At 31.5% G+C, this 17,322-nt stretch overlaps 1 protein-coding gene and 1 long non-coding RNA gene across 2 annotated transcripts; both read right to left on the bottom strand.

Annotated features, from left to right (window-relative positions):
* Positions 1–336: 336 nt before the first annotated feature.
* Positions 337–2,027, bottom strand: LOC134245541 (uncharacterized). Its single transcript, XM_062727822.1, has 2 exons — positions 1,663–2,027; positions 337–623 (listed from the first exon to the last, which is right to left on the bottom strand). Exons 1-2 carry the CDS (start codon positions 1,949–1,951, stop codon positions 337–339), a joined length of 576 nt encoding a protein of 191 aa, XP_062583806.1. The 5' UTR covers positions 1,952–2,027.
* Positions 2,028–2,528: 501 nt separating this feature from the next.
* LOC134245521 (uncharacterized) lies at positions 2,529–15,807 on the bottom strand. The gene is made up of 3 exons (XR_009987450.1): positions 15,731–15,807; positions 2,925–2,957; positions 2,529–2,707 (listed from the first exon to the last, which is right to left on the bottom strand). It is a non-coding gene; the product is annotated as an uncharacterized LOC134245521 (long non-coding RNA).
* Between the last annotated feature and the right edge of the window lie 1,515 nt (positions 15,808–17,322).

Below are 17,322 nucleotides of genomic sequence, written 5' to 3'. Positions count from 1 at the left end.
AAAAATGCATTTAAGTATAAAGTGTAAGCTACAAGGATACACAGCAATCAATCTTTCTTGAAAAAAAGAAAGAAAAATAAATATATATATATTTCTGATATATTACAAACCAATGTTTGCAAATACATATAGTTTTAAATTATTAATTTACACATGATGCTAAAGCTTATCTGGAACTCGAAAAATCTAATTTTTGCCTATGATAATTGAAACCATTGTGTGACTCCAATATCCGTTGTTAAAAGACAATATCAACAAAGCATCAACAAACAACACTCAATATTAATACAATGTACATCAGTCAACTGTCCTCGCACACGTTTGGTTTAAATTGATTTATCTTCCATGGTAAGGTCCATATTTGATATGTGTGTATAATAGAGGAAAATCTGAAATGATTATCACGGCAAAAATGAATACAAGGATTCCTATACCAATAAGAGATCCCACAGCTTTTGAGGAGGGGCGAGGATCGGGAGCCGAAGTTTTCCTACTCTTCACACTGGTTAAATCTGACTTCTTCACTTTAAGCTTTTCTGTCATGACGTTTATTTTATTTTGAAGTTCTTCTTGTGTTTTTATGATAACCTGGTTCTTCATTCGGCTACATGGACATCTGCATCCTAAAAGATTAGAAGGTTATCAATGTGATGTGAGGGAATTAGTATACAATACATTGTATGTATTTCTTTACACATTGTAAACCTTTGCCATGGTTCAAACTTTGGTAATCCTCACAAGTTTGTGTTAATATAACACTGCATAAAATTAATTCTCCCAATTCAAGAAATCTAATGCCTCTGAAGCCATGCTCCTACTTTAAGATTTGGGGCCACACTTTAGGGAATAAAATCATCCTCATGTTACTAGCTACATGTATTTAGTATACTAGCTCTCTGGTTGAGAAAATTCGGCCAAAAAAATCAGGGTTTCCCAGTTTCTTCGATTTTTTTTCCATCTAGAGAGCTATGCAGCTATACCGCCACTCACGCATAGTGAATATCAAAATCTATAACTTGTGACAAAATTCATATTTTTAATCCAGGTTCCTTGAAGTAATTATTAGTGCATCTTCGCTAGTCAGGGGTTTCTGATACGCTACTCACTTCATAAACCCTTCGCATACGGTGCTACAAAGGCTGGGATTTTTCTTCTCAAGTTGTGATTCGATTGGATCGACATTGATCGACCAATCAGTATTTTTTTTTTTTTTTTTTTTTTTTTGTAAATGACGATATCTGGATTCGTGGACATATTTTGGCTCTTTCCTCTCGGGAATGAAAAACGCAAGTATTAATCATCAACGACCACATACTATTCTATGAACAGATATGGTGTCGTCTAATATCTTAGATACGTGCAAAATATAATTAAGAATCTACATTGAAAATGTAGATTTGCACGTTAAATAACAAAGGAAAAACCAATACATTCTTCTAAAAACTTTCTTGATTTAATTCCGTTATTTTTGTTGATGACGCAATCTGTGTGTAGCTGTTCAAATTCGAGATCACGTGATGAAAACAGTCCCTTTCTTTTCACAGTACCATATGCCAAGGGTTTATGATGAGAGTGCCGTATCAGAAACATCTTGGTGAAGATGTTAGTAGTGAAAAAAACTTTACTTTATATTTGCTCGTAGTTTTATAGACGATAACGTACTTTTACAATAAGGTAATGCCCCCTTCCAGGCACCGTCATTTCCACATACGTGTTCCAAAGGTCCATTCATAAACCTATAACCATTTGCACATTCATACAAAACCCTATCATCTGTTTTGAATGTGGCGTTTGGATCAAACTTTAGAAGTGGAACTGCATTTAACGTATCCATTTTTGAAAGAAGAATTTCTCCACTACAAGTTCTGGTTGAAGTTGTTTTGAAATCGTTTGTTGAACTTCTAACAGTGGAGGAGGGATACTGAACAGTTTGGGGGACAGATAAATCCATCGTAGTAGGTCTCCCGGTAGGAATTGTAACATCCGTGAGAGAGATGGTTGTTGTCGTCGTGGTTGTAGTGCTCGTCTTCGTGACTGTGAAACAAAAGCACAAATATTAAACTTTTATGTAAAATTACGACTAACCGATCAAAACCCAGGGTAAGACAAAAAATACTTGAAATTGTGATTTATATCGAATTAATATTTATTTTGCACACTTACAATTTGTTGGAAAAAAAACTTAAAAAACTACTAAATAACCTATTTATGTAGGGAAAAGACTGGAATAATAATTGTTTGCGTCGTTAAAGAACTGTATAGCTGAAGCTGTTATCTATTGAAAATTTAACATTCTGTTTTTGTTTGTTTGTCTTTCATGTCCCTTTCGAGAATTTAAATCATATGGTGAACATAAGGTCTGGCAAAAAAAAAAGAAGAAAAAAAAAACCCAAAACAAAACAAAACCAAAACCAAAACCAAACAAACAAACAAAAACAAAAACATGTATTCATAGATACTTTATGCTAATAACTACTTGGATTGAATTTACAGTGAGCCCTTTCATACTGCTTTAACTTACAGATGCACTTCATTGAAGTTCCTGTCCATCTCCACCATGTCCACGAAAACGAACATTCTGACTGGTACGATCCTGACTGGTATGAATACCCATCTCTGCATTGAAAACTTATCCTTTTCCGAGACCATCCACAATCTAATGTATACATCACTGCTTCCTCATCGTACTGTACAACTGGGCATAATTCTAAATCAGATTCATCATTCATTCCGTGAATTAAACAAATATAAAGAGAATCATGGATATAACTCCTTTGTTCTCTTTATACAAAATCTTACTGATCATCAGATTATATCAAAATCACGTCGGTCCCTCATAAAAATAATCAAATCTAGGTCAAAACTCATTATTGTCAAGTAAAGGAAATAAAAATAGAAGTAAAAATATTTTTATTTATACTTACGACATCTTATCTCAGCACCACGAATAACTGCAACTAAAACATTTTATTTCTTTTAACATTTGTATCTAGCTAGAATTCTCGAGTGTGTTAAAGAAAGGCTGTGAAAGAAATGATATCGATAACTTAATTACAACATAACGTTTTGAAAAGAACAAGAGGTGTTTGGAAACTATGCGCCCGACGGCAACTAAATTCGAAGCTATTTTTAGCATATAGGACACAGACAAGGTCACAAGGCCATTGACCTTGATGTCATTTGAATGAGCTTAATAAGTGGAGTATGCATACCAAATATAAAGTCTCTATCTCTTATGGTTCAAACGTTACGGCGAATGTTCAAAAAGGAAGGTAAAGTCATCTTGATATGTTGATAAAACAGGTGACGGCATTGTCTTTGTTTAAAAGGCTTATTATTTTTATTATATTTTAAGAATACTGGGATCATCTAATTTTGTTTACGGAATGTAAAGTCATCTTGATGATGTTGATAAAACAGGTGACAACATTGTCATTGTTTGAAAGGCTCATTATTTTTATTGTATTTTAGGAGTACTGGGGTGTAATTCTATACGGGGTAATCAAACTTAAACTCAAGGATCCATTATTATAAGGAAATACTTCCAAATCAAATGTCAGTGAGCTAGAAATAAAAAATATCTTACATATCTGTTCCATAATTGGAAATTTTACTAGAAAAAAGTTAATTGTAGTCTTACAGCAAGCTTTTTAATAAACGTAAGGATAGTCAACTTCCAACAAACGTAAGGACTTTTAACTTTTCAATAGTCAACTTCCCAAACTTATGTAGCAATGTACCCTCTCCACCTACAAATGGAGTTTATACCTCTCAGTTGATTCGATGCGCAAAACCATGCTTTAAATACGAAAAATCCTTAAAACGAGTAAAGCTTCTGACAAAGAAGTAAATAACACAAGGCAAGGATATCAACAGTTTATTGGTGGTCATCACATTCCAAGTTCTATGGGCGATAAAATGACAAGGAAAAACAATCTTAAGTTAATTGCTGATGGAAGTTTTTTTTTTTTTTTTTGCTTTGGTTTTTTAAATTTACCGATCGTTTCAAAGAACACATGGCGGATGTAACTGGTCGGCAGGGGATGCTAGCTCCTTCCTGGTATCCGATCTCACCTCTGAGTTTTAGAGATTCGTGCTTGTCCTGCTTCTAATTTGTATTATTTGCATGAACTTTCTTCGTTTGAATACTGTTCTATATCTCCATATATTTCATTTCAAACTTTTTGATTACATAAAAAAACCTCTAAAGTAAAAAGATATCGAACATTTGAAAGATAATTCTTCAATATGTTGATTTTCTTTTTTTTTAATTACAACTATACGCAGTAGTCCCGTTAAACACGCCATTACTGGTGACGTTAAGATATTTAATAATATCCTTAAAGAACTTATTTTCATTGCACATTTAGTTGTATACTCAACAAAACAAAACAAAAAAAAAAAAAAAAAAAAAAAAAAAAAAGAGGCCCACGGGCCTTATAGGTCACCTGAGTATCATGTAACAACTTTCCAGCGATTGTATTTGGTTCGTGTTTTAAGCCAAAAGCCATGAAATTCACAAATTTTGAAAGAGGCACCATTGCTTATATATTTCAGATTTCAAAGCATTTTTTTAGTAAAAAAACCCCCCTGGTACCCCTGACCCAGCAGCCCTGAAATTATCTATTTTGAAAGAGGCCCCTTTCTTCATTATAAGGCCAGCATTTTTTTATGTTTAGGTTTAGTTATGAACATGAGAATAAAAAAGTCCCGAAGGAGAAGGAAATAAATCTTTTTTTTTGATAAATCAATTATTAACATTTGTACATTCTTTTTTTATGCTATCCTAATCGGCTCCTTACCACTGGACACATAATGTTTACAAATAGGAAAGTAGAACATTTAATTGCTTATTTCATCATCTGCCAGTTTTGGCCAGTTATATAAATTTTGTGATGTTGATCAAAATATATTTTAAAAAATCAATTCTTTAAAAGTCTTTCAAGTTATCTTCATTTTTTAAATATGTGTTAAGTGAATGTGTAGATATAGTTCTAAAATTTACTTGATGCCTTAAATTATAATTCCTATCATAAAACAGACAGGGAATATTGGGGAGTACTGAGTAGGGTCAACATTTTTTCAATTAAGTGTAAAATATTTTTTTTGGCTGATACAAATGATACTACATGCCTGTATATATTTGTATATTCTTGCCTTTTAATAGTTGATTTTTTTTTTATTTCTTCAGGTTATTGTTTATTTCTTCCTCAAATGGACTTCACTTCTCCCATAGTTTTATTCATTACATCTGATGCATAAGCAACCCTTTTCTGAAGAATGATGCTTAGACTGTAAGCTATAACAGAGACCTAAACAATGTCCCTGGCAATATGCAATAGCTACCACGGGCAGTTTAAAACCTGGGGGAGGAAAATAATTTACAGTTACTTTTGAAACGAATACATAATTATCTCACCAGCATGTCATTGTGCAACAAAGTCGTCAGCATTTTATTTGTCCTTTGAACGGGTGAAACGTTTTGAATGGCACTCTTATCGATGAATTTTACACTAAACCAAGCTATCTTCTCAGATCTAGTTTTATTTACCCGCCGTTTTATCGTAAAAGCGGAAGTGCGAGTTCGTAAATTTGAAATCTGGATCCCGACTCAAATTTGACATCGGAAAGAAAAAAAATTGTTTTATTTTTTCTAAAAATTCAAAGCCTTGAGCGGAGGGTTTGTAAAACTGAAAATAAAATAAATCCTGGCCTTAAATATGTAATTAGATCATTAGCATATTAACCAGGAGAAAGGATAAGATGTTCAAAGAATTCATGCATTTCACTATATAATCATTAGAGCCCCACCCTAAAACAAGAACTCCTGACCCTGGGGCCATAAAATTCACAATTTTGGTAGAGGCACTCTTGCTTATCATAACTATGTACTTAGTTATTTTATTTAATACCCAGGAGCAGAGAAGAAGATTTTCAAAGAATTCATGTATTTTCATTATATAATCAATAGAGCAGGGCAGGGATCATGAAATTCACAATTTTTGTTCCCCTTCACCCATAGATGCTTTGTGCCAAATTTGGTTGAAATTGGTTCAGTGGTTGCAGAGAAGAAGCTGAAAATGTTCAAATGTTAACGCACGACGCACGACGAACGACGCCGGACGAAAACAGATAGCAATAGGTCACCTGAGTTTACTCAGGTGACCTAAAAAAAGAAACGCACATTGTTTTACTCATCAAAGAAATTTTGAAAAAGTATATGAAACAACTACCTTGTTTATAATTGGTTACCTGTGATCTATTTAAAGGACAACATGGGGTTTTAAAACCCAATTGTTGAATTTATTTATTTCCCTTGAATAATCATGTTTATGAAAATAGTGTTTTTCATGATTTTTTAAATCGATTTTCATTGATATTATGGATTTATAGAAACACCTCCTATCAAACTCATATTTAAGATTTGATAACAATGTTGATGCTGCAATTTCATACCTTAAGGTAGGATTCTTCTCTGGTTTCTGACTAGATGGAATATTCAAAGTACATTTGTTGATATGTCTTATATATTTAGATGTAAGAGATTTAAAAGACAATAGTTTTCTTTCCTCATCACAATTATACAACTTTAAATAGAAATGGTAAACTGCGTTTGAAAACGAGCAGGGACTATATTTTTGGCGGAATAGGTCACCTGAGTTTATCTTCTTTTCTGCCTCTCAAAATTATTATAGAACATTAAATTTATTATAATTTTACTCATCAAAGAAATTTTTCAAATGTAAGTTAAATTAAACAAGGGACCTTGTTTATAATTGTATATCAAATAAATAAGATTTTTTAAAGGACAACATGGGGTTTTAAAACCCAATTGTTGAATTTATTTATTTCCCTTGAATAATCATGTTTATGAAAATAGTGTTTTTCATGATTTCTTGTAAATGTGACAACTTTATTTTCATGTGATATTGGATTTATAGAAACAATAAAAATCCTATCAAACTCATAATTTAAGATTTGATAACAATGTTGAATTATGCTGTCAATTTCATACCTTATAGGTATATTGTAGTATCTATTTATGCAAAACGTTTCTTTTAAATTACATGGAATATTCAAAGTACATTTGTTGATATGTCTTATATATTTAGATTAAGAGATTTAAAAGACAATAGTTTTTCTCTTCCTCATCACAATTATACAACTTTTAAAAACAAAAATGGTAAACTGCGTTTGACAAACGCAACACGGGACTATATTTTGGCGATAACCGGTGGCACCAGTAGGTTGAAAATTTATCTTCGGATTTTCTGCCTCTCAAAATTATTATAGAACATTAAATTTAGTTATAATTTTGACTCAATCAAAGACTAGATGAAATTTTCAAATGTAAGTTAAATTAATAATAAGGGACTAAAGTTTCAAAGTATATCAAATAAATAAGATTTTTTACACATACTAGAACTATGTTGGCTTTTAAATGCTTCAAATTTATGTACAAATTTGAGAAAAAAATCCGTAAAAAGTGTTATTTCTCTCTTATATGAAGATCAAAACTTTTAGTTTTTGGCCAAAGTAAAAGTTTGAAATTTCTTTAAAAGTGACAACTTTACTATATGTGGAAATTGGAAAGTTAAATATAGGAAGCATATAAAAATCACTAATAAATCCTAAAAATTTTTGCGAAGAAAAGACACACAGACGGAAATTCGGATTAGCAAATATCCATTTTATTTAAATTAATTTTTTTCAATTTGAAAGTGATATCAACATTAAAGTATTTTCATATTGTAGTATCTATTTATATTCAAAGAAAATCTTGTCACAAAGAATACACGTGTGTGACAACGCACTTTGAAAAAATTCAATCTTTTAAAAATTACAAGTAGGGATTTTTGCCAGGTTAACGCACTTTGAAACAAAAATTTTTTATTCTTCATGTCTATTAACGACTTTGAAAAAAAAATGACCTTGACCTGACCTTTCCTCAAATATTAAACGGTAAAATTTAATCTCACTGATACCATCACTTAGTGATATTGTCCTCTTCATTCTGTGAAAATTTCATTAATTTTTAAAAACAAGAAATGTGAGAAGAATCCTACCTTAACACAGATGAACGCAACACGGGCTAAGTATGATGATAACCGGAGCTACGCACCTCAGGAATTTGCAAAAGTTAACATTTAGTGTGCATCAAAATTTTTGTAGCGGTTTAATGTTTTCATAAAACCTTACTTATTTGGGATACACGGAGAGACAGACTCAAAATTTTGGCCGTCAACTTGTGTTTTCCACATAGAAATCATTGGAAAACTGAAAATATTTTTAAAACAACCCCCTTCCCCCCCCCCGCAAAAAATTTACAGAATTTATGCACAAAGCTTTTTGTGTTTCAAACTGCAAGGTCAAAGTGTCAAAAAAAATGCTTGATTTTTCACCAATTTTAAAGCTATTTAAAACTAAATATTGTAAATTATTAATTTATATATGCCTTATTTACCTTTTAAAACATGGAAAAGATATTTTTTAATATATGTTAAACTTCAATTCATGGTCAAATATCATGTAAGTTAAATACCTGAAGGCTTTTTCCACAAGGATTACATACTAGTATGTGAAGAAAAAAGCCCTAGCCTTCACCATTCAAAAGTGAAGTATTGTAATAAAATTAATATGTAATTAAAAATTAATATTCTGATTTTCCTGAAAATGAACAAAAGTTATGGCCAAAGTAAAAGTTTGAAATTTCCTTGTAAAAGTAGGTCAAAATCCATTGTCAAGGTCAAATTTGGTGGAACTCAAAGAAAGGACTTATCAAAAGGCATACACATGTGAAATATGTTTTTAAAGTCACACATCAAAGCTCCACTAAATCAAAAAAGCATTATGAATCAAGGCAGCATCAAATTTTAATTTTTGACATCGATCGCGATACAAATTACGACCACACAGAAAAAAATAACATACACATAAAGTAATAACACACATAATCGCATCACTATATACCCATCATACGTTTCGATTACTGCTGTCATTTCTAAAAATAATTTTTTGTTTCATGAAAATTTTTTCAAAGTGCAAATGTTGAAAGTGATAGTCAACACTTTGAAAAATTTTTTCATGCGTTTCAAATGAAGCACTTTGAAAAAATTTTTCAAAGTGCGTTAACCTTGGCAAAAATGTTGATATTCAAAAAATTTTTCAAAGTGCGTAATTTTTCAAAGTGCGTTGTAACACACGTGATATAAATGAAAGTCTTAGCTCCAACCGTTCAATATGGCCAAGGTAATTTTTTTTTAAGTAGATTACCTTGAAGGGCAAGGTGAAAGAGTAAATTCTTTCTAACCAGGAACGGTCTTGTTACAAGAAATAAATAAAGAAATATGAAAGCCCTTGCACTAATCGTTCAAAGGTGATGACCAAAAGAGTCCAACTTTATGGTCAAAGTACAAATTGTTGATATCTTAAGACAGATTGTCTCACAAGAAATACACCTGTCTAGAGTGTGTTGTGAAAGTTCTGTCTTCAAAGATTCAAACCTTTGTCCATTGTTAGTTTTTTTATTACTAGATCAAACGTTACGACAAAACTCTAAAGGTTAAAATATATTAAATCTAAGGAATGGTCATATTACCAGGAATATATATGTGAAGTATGAAAGATCTAACTGTTCAAAACATATAGCCAAATACAAGAGAGAAGCAGAATTAAAATGTGAATAAACCTTACCAGTCATATCAATTTGATCTTTTTTTTAATCAGTTTTATTTGCCATGAAAAAATACATAATGTCAGTCTTTTTCATAGAATATATTTTGAAAGGAAGGAGTATTATCCGGGAAAAGTGACTGCCAAAAAGTAAAAAATAAATTGTTCAGTAAAAGTGTTGGGGGGGGGGGGGGCTGCATCCCCTCTTACCACCCTCACTCTAAAATATGTATCCGCTTATGTTTTGTTGACATAAAAAAATCATAGTCATATAAATAGCTTTCTAAAACAATTTGTATCAATTTGGAATTTCCCAATCTATTTTTAGATCAATGTAGAGGAAATAAATCCTTGTATTGACCGGGAACGTCACGTGCAGGTCAATACAACGTAGTATTTTTCTAACATAGTTGGATCTCAGCCAATCAGAGAGTTGGAAATTATTCAATCATATAATAAAATTACATATAAACATAATAAAGTAATTGACAGAGACAGAATACAACATTCTAATATGTGGTCAAGACTCAGTTCAAATATGCTATTATTAATAGAAAGATGACACAAGGAATTCCTCGGTGTAAACTGAAAGCCATAACTCCAACCAATCAAAAGTTACAAGAAAGGTTAAAGTTTTTTTTAGCTGATATACAGACAAACTATATGTCCCTTTCATCTATTAGACAATGTCAATGTTACAGACACTGAACCTACTTTTAATTCCTAAGTATATATAACCTGAGGACTTGAAAGTAGGTTCAATAAATCGACTTAAAGCATATTCGGAAAGGTTTTATAAAGGTTATATATACCGGTCTTGTAGAGTAGGCTTTCCCCCCTAAAATCTTTCCCCCCGGAAAACTGGCTCTAGAGTAGAAGTTTCCCCCGGAAAACTGGCTCTAGAGTAGAATTTTCCCCCAGGAAAACTAGCTCTAGAGTAGGATTTCCCCTACGGAAATCCCAGAGTCAATTTTCCGGGGGAAAATCCTACTCTGTGTAGTAGTTATAGAGTGCGAGTTCCCCTAGTTAAATTTCCCCCGATGCAATATAATTGCTCTTCTTATTTTCTAGGAGGAACGGCTGGCACATCGCTACAAGTGTCCCTTCTTCAAAATGATGACCGGATGTATTGAACATACGTATACGAAAAATAAACATGATTTTTTTTCTGAAAAACATACATAAAAATGTATAGATTAATAAGGATGGTTACATGTACAGAAAGGTGGAAATTTGAACATCATAGTAAGTTTACAATTTCTTAATATTTAAGAAAAGTTATTTATATAATCATTTACAACCAAAATAGGTCCAGAATATATACTAATCCAGACATCCATTTTTTTTTATTTCATCATGTTTTGAGAATATTTACATTTCTTTTGAAATCTATATATTTTGGTTGAGATTCCATGATTCAAAATATATGCTAAGAAAATTCTTATAACATAGGTAAAAAACCCCCACTCATTTACCTTTTTAAAATCAGTTTGTCATTTATCTTTTTTTTTTTAACAAAAATATCGCGGCTGTGGTTGATATTGACTCTATAACAAGGGTGGGGGGTGTTCTACTGTGAGAAGAAAAGAGGGGAAAATTTGGCTCTGGTGTGAGATTTCCCCTCGGGGGGAAATCCTACTCGAGGGGAAATCCTACTCTAGAGTACGATTTCCGGGGGGAAAGCTGGCAATGGGGGAAACCCTACTCTACAATACCGGTTCTTTACTTACAAAAAGTGAATAGGACACTTCTTAAACCAAGATTAGATATTCCGTTCTATTCCCAGTTTGATTTGTACTGCTGTCTGTTTGTCTCGACCATACTTTCTTAAAACCTTTCGAGTATTCTTTAAGTCGATTAATTCAATAAAAAGTAGGCTTATTACTGTTCACTGGTCCTTCATTAAAATTCTATTATAACATTGCAATACTAATTGATTAGAAAGGAAACAAAAAGACAGTTTCAAATCACTTCTCCAATCACATTAAATAAAGAATAAAGGTCTGTAGATCTCCTTGGCAAAAATGATGTCTCACGTCAGCAAAACAAATACAATTGCAATTGTGTTTATCTAAAAGAGCTATATATTATGTTTTTGTTTAAGAAATCCTAAAAATTGAAAAATAATAACCCTTATCACCAACAATCAAAGGGATTCTGATATCTGATTATTGATTTATGTTGCGCGTATGTTGTACTCTGTTTGCAGATTTGTCAACTAAAATGTTTAATTTTTTACATAAGCCAGGCAACATAGTTTTATAAATAATTAAGGAATGCTTAACGTTTTGTGTGAGTTATTGCAGATTAGTCACTTTTTATTCCATTGGGTCTAGTATTTAAATTGCCGAAATGAAGAAAAAGGCAATTTTCCACCACAGAGCATTTTATCCGTGTTATCTAGAAAAATGAAACAGTTTCAAACCAACCGTGTCGGTGACGTTTTCACTTACTCTTATCAACATTCGCGGGTGATGTAATTATGCGCCCGAATCCATAGATCTATAACCAGTTAGATTTTCGGTCATAAGCACAGGTGCTTGAGGACAGGACCCCCCCCCCCCCCCTTCGAAATAGACCCCTGGGCTTTTTCGATTTTTTTCTCATAAATAATCTTTCATTGACATATTTGTGATAAGATCTATACCAACAAATCGAAGAATTACCTAAAACAAATGTTCTATAAAATCTACCCTACATTGTATATAAAAATCAACAAGGTTGCCAACTCCGTAAAAAGCTTATCGAACGGAAGTGATGAGGAGAGGACTAATTTCCCATATTCCCCATATAACCAAACATGTGTGTAAGATATCAACAATAGATATATTCTTGTTTTTTGAACGAATTCTTCATAAAGATATTATTTTCAAATGTTTTGTCGATTTTACACGAAATATTTACGGAAAAGAAGGTATTTTAATAAAATATATTTTAAAAAGGCATAACTCTCAAAACCGATACATGCCAATCAGGTATTTAAAAATAATTAGAAATATTTCATTTACAGTTTAGAACTCTATTCTTTCAATACATTTGAAAGACATTTTTTAAAATGTAATTCAACCAAATTTCTTCAAATGTTTATTTCAAAACAGTGTTTCAGACTTTCTGCAGAACTGTGTATTTCGGTATATATATAAATCTCGGTTTGCAGACGAAGTTGGCAACCTTGTTAATTTATATATAGAGAGTGGGGTAGAAATTTTTATAAAATGTTTATTTAAGCAAATTTTCTAAATGGATAGGATATATTATATCACAAATGTGTCATTCATATATAATTTATGTGAAAAAAGTCTAACAGGCCCGGGGGTATAGTTGTCCTCAAGCACCTGTGGTCATAAGTTGTAAAGTAATTCCTGGACTAAATCCGTTGTTTTGCGTAAACGGGGAAGAAGGAATGTTGGCGGGTATAACAAAGTAGTGGCGCTGTGGGGCCGTAATAAAACGTACAGGGTTAAGGTGCCGTATTCCTTATGGTCTTCCAATATAAGGTCCAACAATTGGTAAATCAGGTTTCCGAATTTATTAAAGACGATGGTGAATAACAAACATGAATTTTAACAATAGCATACGAGACTTAATCGAGTTGGATGTGGCCGGTAGAGCGTTGGGCCTCCAAACTGAAGGGATTATAATGGACATAGATATAAGATTAAGAGTTATTATATCCTTGTGTAAAGGATGTTGTAAGAATAACACGTGGTTTATAGTTCACTGTTTAATGGAGACTGCATGGTCATCACTTACAAAATATTCCTACGCTTAGCATCACATGATAAAAGTGCGGGAAATAGAAAATGATTTATAATTTTGAAATGCAGATACTACAAGAGTAAACAATAATTGACTTTTGACACTAGTTGAGTTAATTGATGGACAGGTGTGTTTCTTTGATAAAATGGACATGACAGAGGTTATTAAAAGAAATTGTACAAATAAAGTTACTGATAAAGGATTAATCAATCCGGAGGCATTAGGTACCGTAACACCTAACGAGCAACATTTATTTTGAGAGAGTCACAGAGTGTCAATTGGAATGTCTTAATCCTATTTCAAAGGGAATGAGATAAATAAGACACAATTTACTACAAATAAGCACATATTAAAAACAGATAAAGAATTTCACAGATAAACGTCCGAATTTTGTATAAAATATTAAAAATTTATTTTAATTAAAAAATGTTAATTTTGCTCTGTGATAGATCCGTGGTGTATATTATTTTTGTCCTGTCTGTCTGTTTGTCTGTCTGTTGTCAACTTTGACCTTCGCTATAACTTTTAAACTGTGAGAGATAAAGACTTCATACTGGTATGCATAATTAACTAATTAAGCTCCTTCAAATGACATCAAGGTCAATGACCTTGTGACATTGACTGTGAACTATATGCTAAAAATAGCTTTTTCGAATTTTCACCATAACTTTTGTACCATAGGAGATAGAGACTTCACATTTAGTATGCATACTCTACTAATTTAGTTCTTTCAAATGACACCAAGGTCAATGACCTTGTATTTTGACTTTGGCCTTTATGCTAAAAATAACTTTCTCGAACTTTGTTGCCACCGGGCGCATAGTGTTTCACAATACATCGTGTTTTTTTTCTGCAATAGCTGTGCGTTAGTTTCCATATTAACACACAAAGAAAGACATTTCATTGTTTATATCTGTTTGAACTATCATTTAAAGCTGAATTAATGAAATTAAACATTTTATTACTGATTTTTGCGTCACTGTTAGTTTCACTGAAAATAGACGAACCACTGATCAAAAAAAATGTTTACTCGTGTCATGCTTCGTGTGTTGTTTACGAACTGGTAAACAGCAATGGTATTCTTAAATAATAAAAATTTTCGTGGATGTAAATATTTTATGGTAATCAAAATAGATTTTAAAAATAATATTTTGTATAAACAACAGGTAATATATGGTAAGAAATGTGAGTAGGTTTCGAAAATATTTCTTGGTTAATGATTATGTATGAACATGTTCATTGTATTTATAAAAGCAGTGCAATAGAGGTAAACCAAGTACATATACATCTAACTTCATAAAGCAATATATCGCAATATTAAATGACAAAAAAAAATTGATTACAATAGTCTCAACTCAAAAGTTAATAAACATTGTGCATGTTGTTAAATACAATAGTACAAAAAAGTTGATAAAAGGCTTTATCTATTTGGCAAACACTTAAAAAAAATCTAATAAGAGGTTATAAACTTTTTCCCCAAAAAGTTTCATATCATGATAGACTTATAACGAAATAGGGTCTAAATTGTGTCCTTAATTAAAAAAAATTAATGTGTGAAAAAAGACAGGAAACTCTCCAACTTTATTTTTCATTAAAATTTATCTTTAATGATTAACTTGCATAAAATGACAAATGAATTGTAAATTGTATACATCTTTTTATGTATATAAGTTAGTACTTGACGCGAGCAAAATACTCTAAGTTAGTTTTGTGATGAATATCAATGAAATCTTCATTTACAATCACCCTCCAGTAATGCAATATCTCGAATAAAGAGTGAAGATCTGATGTGATTTATTTCCTTAAGAAAATGAATCATAATGAATATAAACACATATTTGATACTTTGATGACATATCTATTCAAGTATGGAGAGTTTGACATTTTGATGGCCATACAGACAGACGGACGGTCACAGAACTTCCGCCTTTGGGGAACAAAAATAAGCATCCATAAACCAGAAAGGAAAAAATGACTAATAAATGCCCTAGGAATCTCCAGGTAGTACTCAAAATAAAATATTTTAAAACATTTCAACAAACATAAGAAAAATACATTTTTATTATACTTTCGAAAAAAAATCAACTTTTTACTCTTTGAAATTGTACCATCGTTATATATACATTTGCAAAATTATTATACATGTACATGTAAAAGTCAACGTAAAACCTTCCCCATAAAAACATCTCTCTGTTAATTAACAGTATTTATTATCTCAATGATATTTTTAATTAATTGCATAGAACAACCTTTATTTCTTTTAATGAGAAGAGTTTAATGACTTACAAAGTGTACTTACAAATAAAGAGCAGTAAATAACGTGCAGCGCCAAGTTTCATGATTTTCTGGTCTCCTTTTGAATCTCTTTGCCTTCAATCTATAAAATACTTGAATTTTATTATAAATGTTTTAAACCCATAGACTTCATCTTAAAATCAATCATCCAATCAGGTTAGAAAAGAAAACCCTAGCTACGATCAGTTTATTTTAATGCATCACAAAAGTTGTGTAGTAGGTGTAGAAGCGTACTTTAGTTCACTTAACAAAGAAAATGGATGTTTTTATGAAAATTTAATGACAGGTAATTATTTATTAAAAGAATTTCTGCAGCAAAAAAATCATTCGTATTGTTGTCCTTTTTTTTTTAACTCTAGCTCCAAACACAGTTCAATATAAAGACAATAACGTACATTTATTATTAATATACAAAAAATAACTAACAAGATGTGTATGTGATACACTGATGCCCCATTTGACAGCCTTTCGCGAGGATCGAAATTTCACAAATGCAGTTTTCACTCTAAGGTCAAGGCCAAAATTTCAAAATTGTTGGTACTCAAAGGAGTATGTTTTCCCACAAGTGACAAACCTGTGAAAAACGAAAACCCAGGTACTAATGGCTCAAAGATTATGGTCAAGGTTTATTTTTTAAGTGGGTCAAACTCTAAGGTCAAGGTCAAAATTGTTTGTTTTCAAATGAAGGTCTTGTCACAAGAAATACAAGTGAAATTTGAGAGCCCAAGCTCTAAAGGAATAAAAATAATAGTCAAGGTTAACGTTTTTGAAATGAAAGGTAGGTCAAACACTAAGGTCAAGGTCAAAAAGTTTTCACTCAATGAAAGAGTTTTTCACAATGAATATACGAAACAGAATTTAAACTGTGTCCCGAATAAAAAAAAATAAATGTGTGAAAAAAGACAGGAAATTATCCTAACCTTTATTTTTCTTTATAATTGATCTTTGATAATAAACTTGCATAAAATAACAAATGAAATGCAATTTGTTTTTATCTTTTTATGTATATTAATTATTACTTGTCGCGAGCAAAATACTCAAATTAGTTTTGTGATGAATATCTATGAAATCTTCGTTTACAATCACCCTCCAGTACTGTGATATCTCGACTAAAGAGTAAATTTAAGATGTGATTTTTTTCTTAAGAAAATGAATCATAATGAAAATAAACAAATCTTTGATACTTTGATGCCATTTCTATTCAAGCATAGTGAGTTCTGAGATTTAAATAGACATACAGACAAACAGACGGGCGATCACGGAACAAAAATAAGCATCTATAGACGAGAAAGAAAAAAATGGCTTATAAATGCCCTAGAAATCTCCATGTAGAAAATAAAAATATCCATGTAGAAATCTCCATGTATAAAATAAAAATATTTATGTCTTCAAATGCTCGGCAGGCTCACCGCCATTCCATTACCGGAAGTTGATTTTAGCCCTCTTAACAGAAACCAAAAATTAGCATTTTAAATAAAATTATTGACAATAAATGGGTTTTTAAGGTTTTGTACCTGTTAATCATAAGCATTGTTCTAAAATCCCGGAAAAATATCCTTCTTTCTTTTCCGGATGTGATGCCTGTATTTCCTCAAA

Source organism: Saccostrea cucullata, unplaced genomic scaffold, assembly GCF_032062105.1.
Source record: "Saccostrea cucullata isolate Sc308-1 unplaced genomic scaffold, CSIRO_AGI_Scuc_v1 ctg71, whole genome shotgun sequence".
NCBI lineage: Eukaryota > Metazoa > Mollusca > Bivalvia > Ostreida > Ostreidae > Saccostrea > Saccostrea cuccullata.
This window is presented reverse-complemented; position numbering and strand designations above follow the sequence as displayed.

Bases quoted from the DNA above. Each gene is read 5' to 3' on its own strand.
- LOC134245541 (XM_062727822.1), bottom strand. From the start codon at position 1,951: ATGGATTTATCTGTCCCCCAAACTGTTCAGTATCCCTCCTCCACTGTT. The intron at 624-1,662 runs GTACGTTATCGT...CTAATCTTTTAG, and splicing joins GGCATTACCTTATTGTAAAA to GATGCAGATGTCCATGTAGC.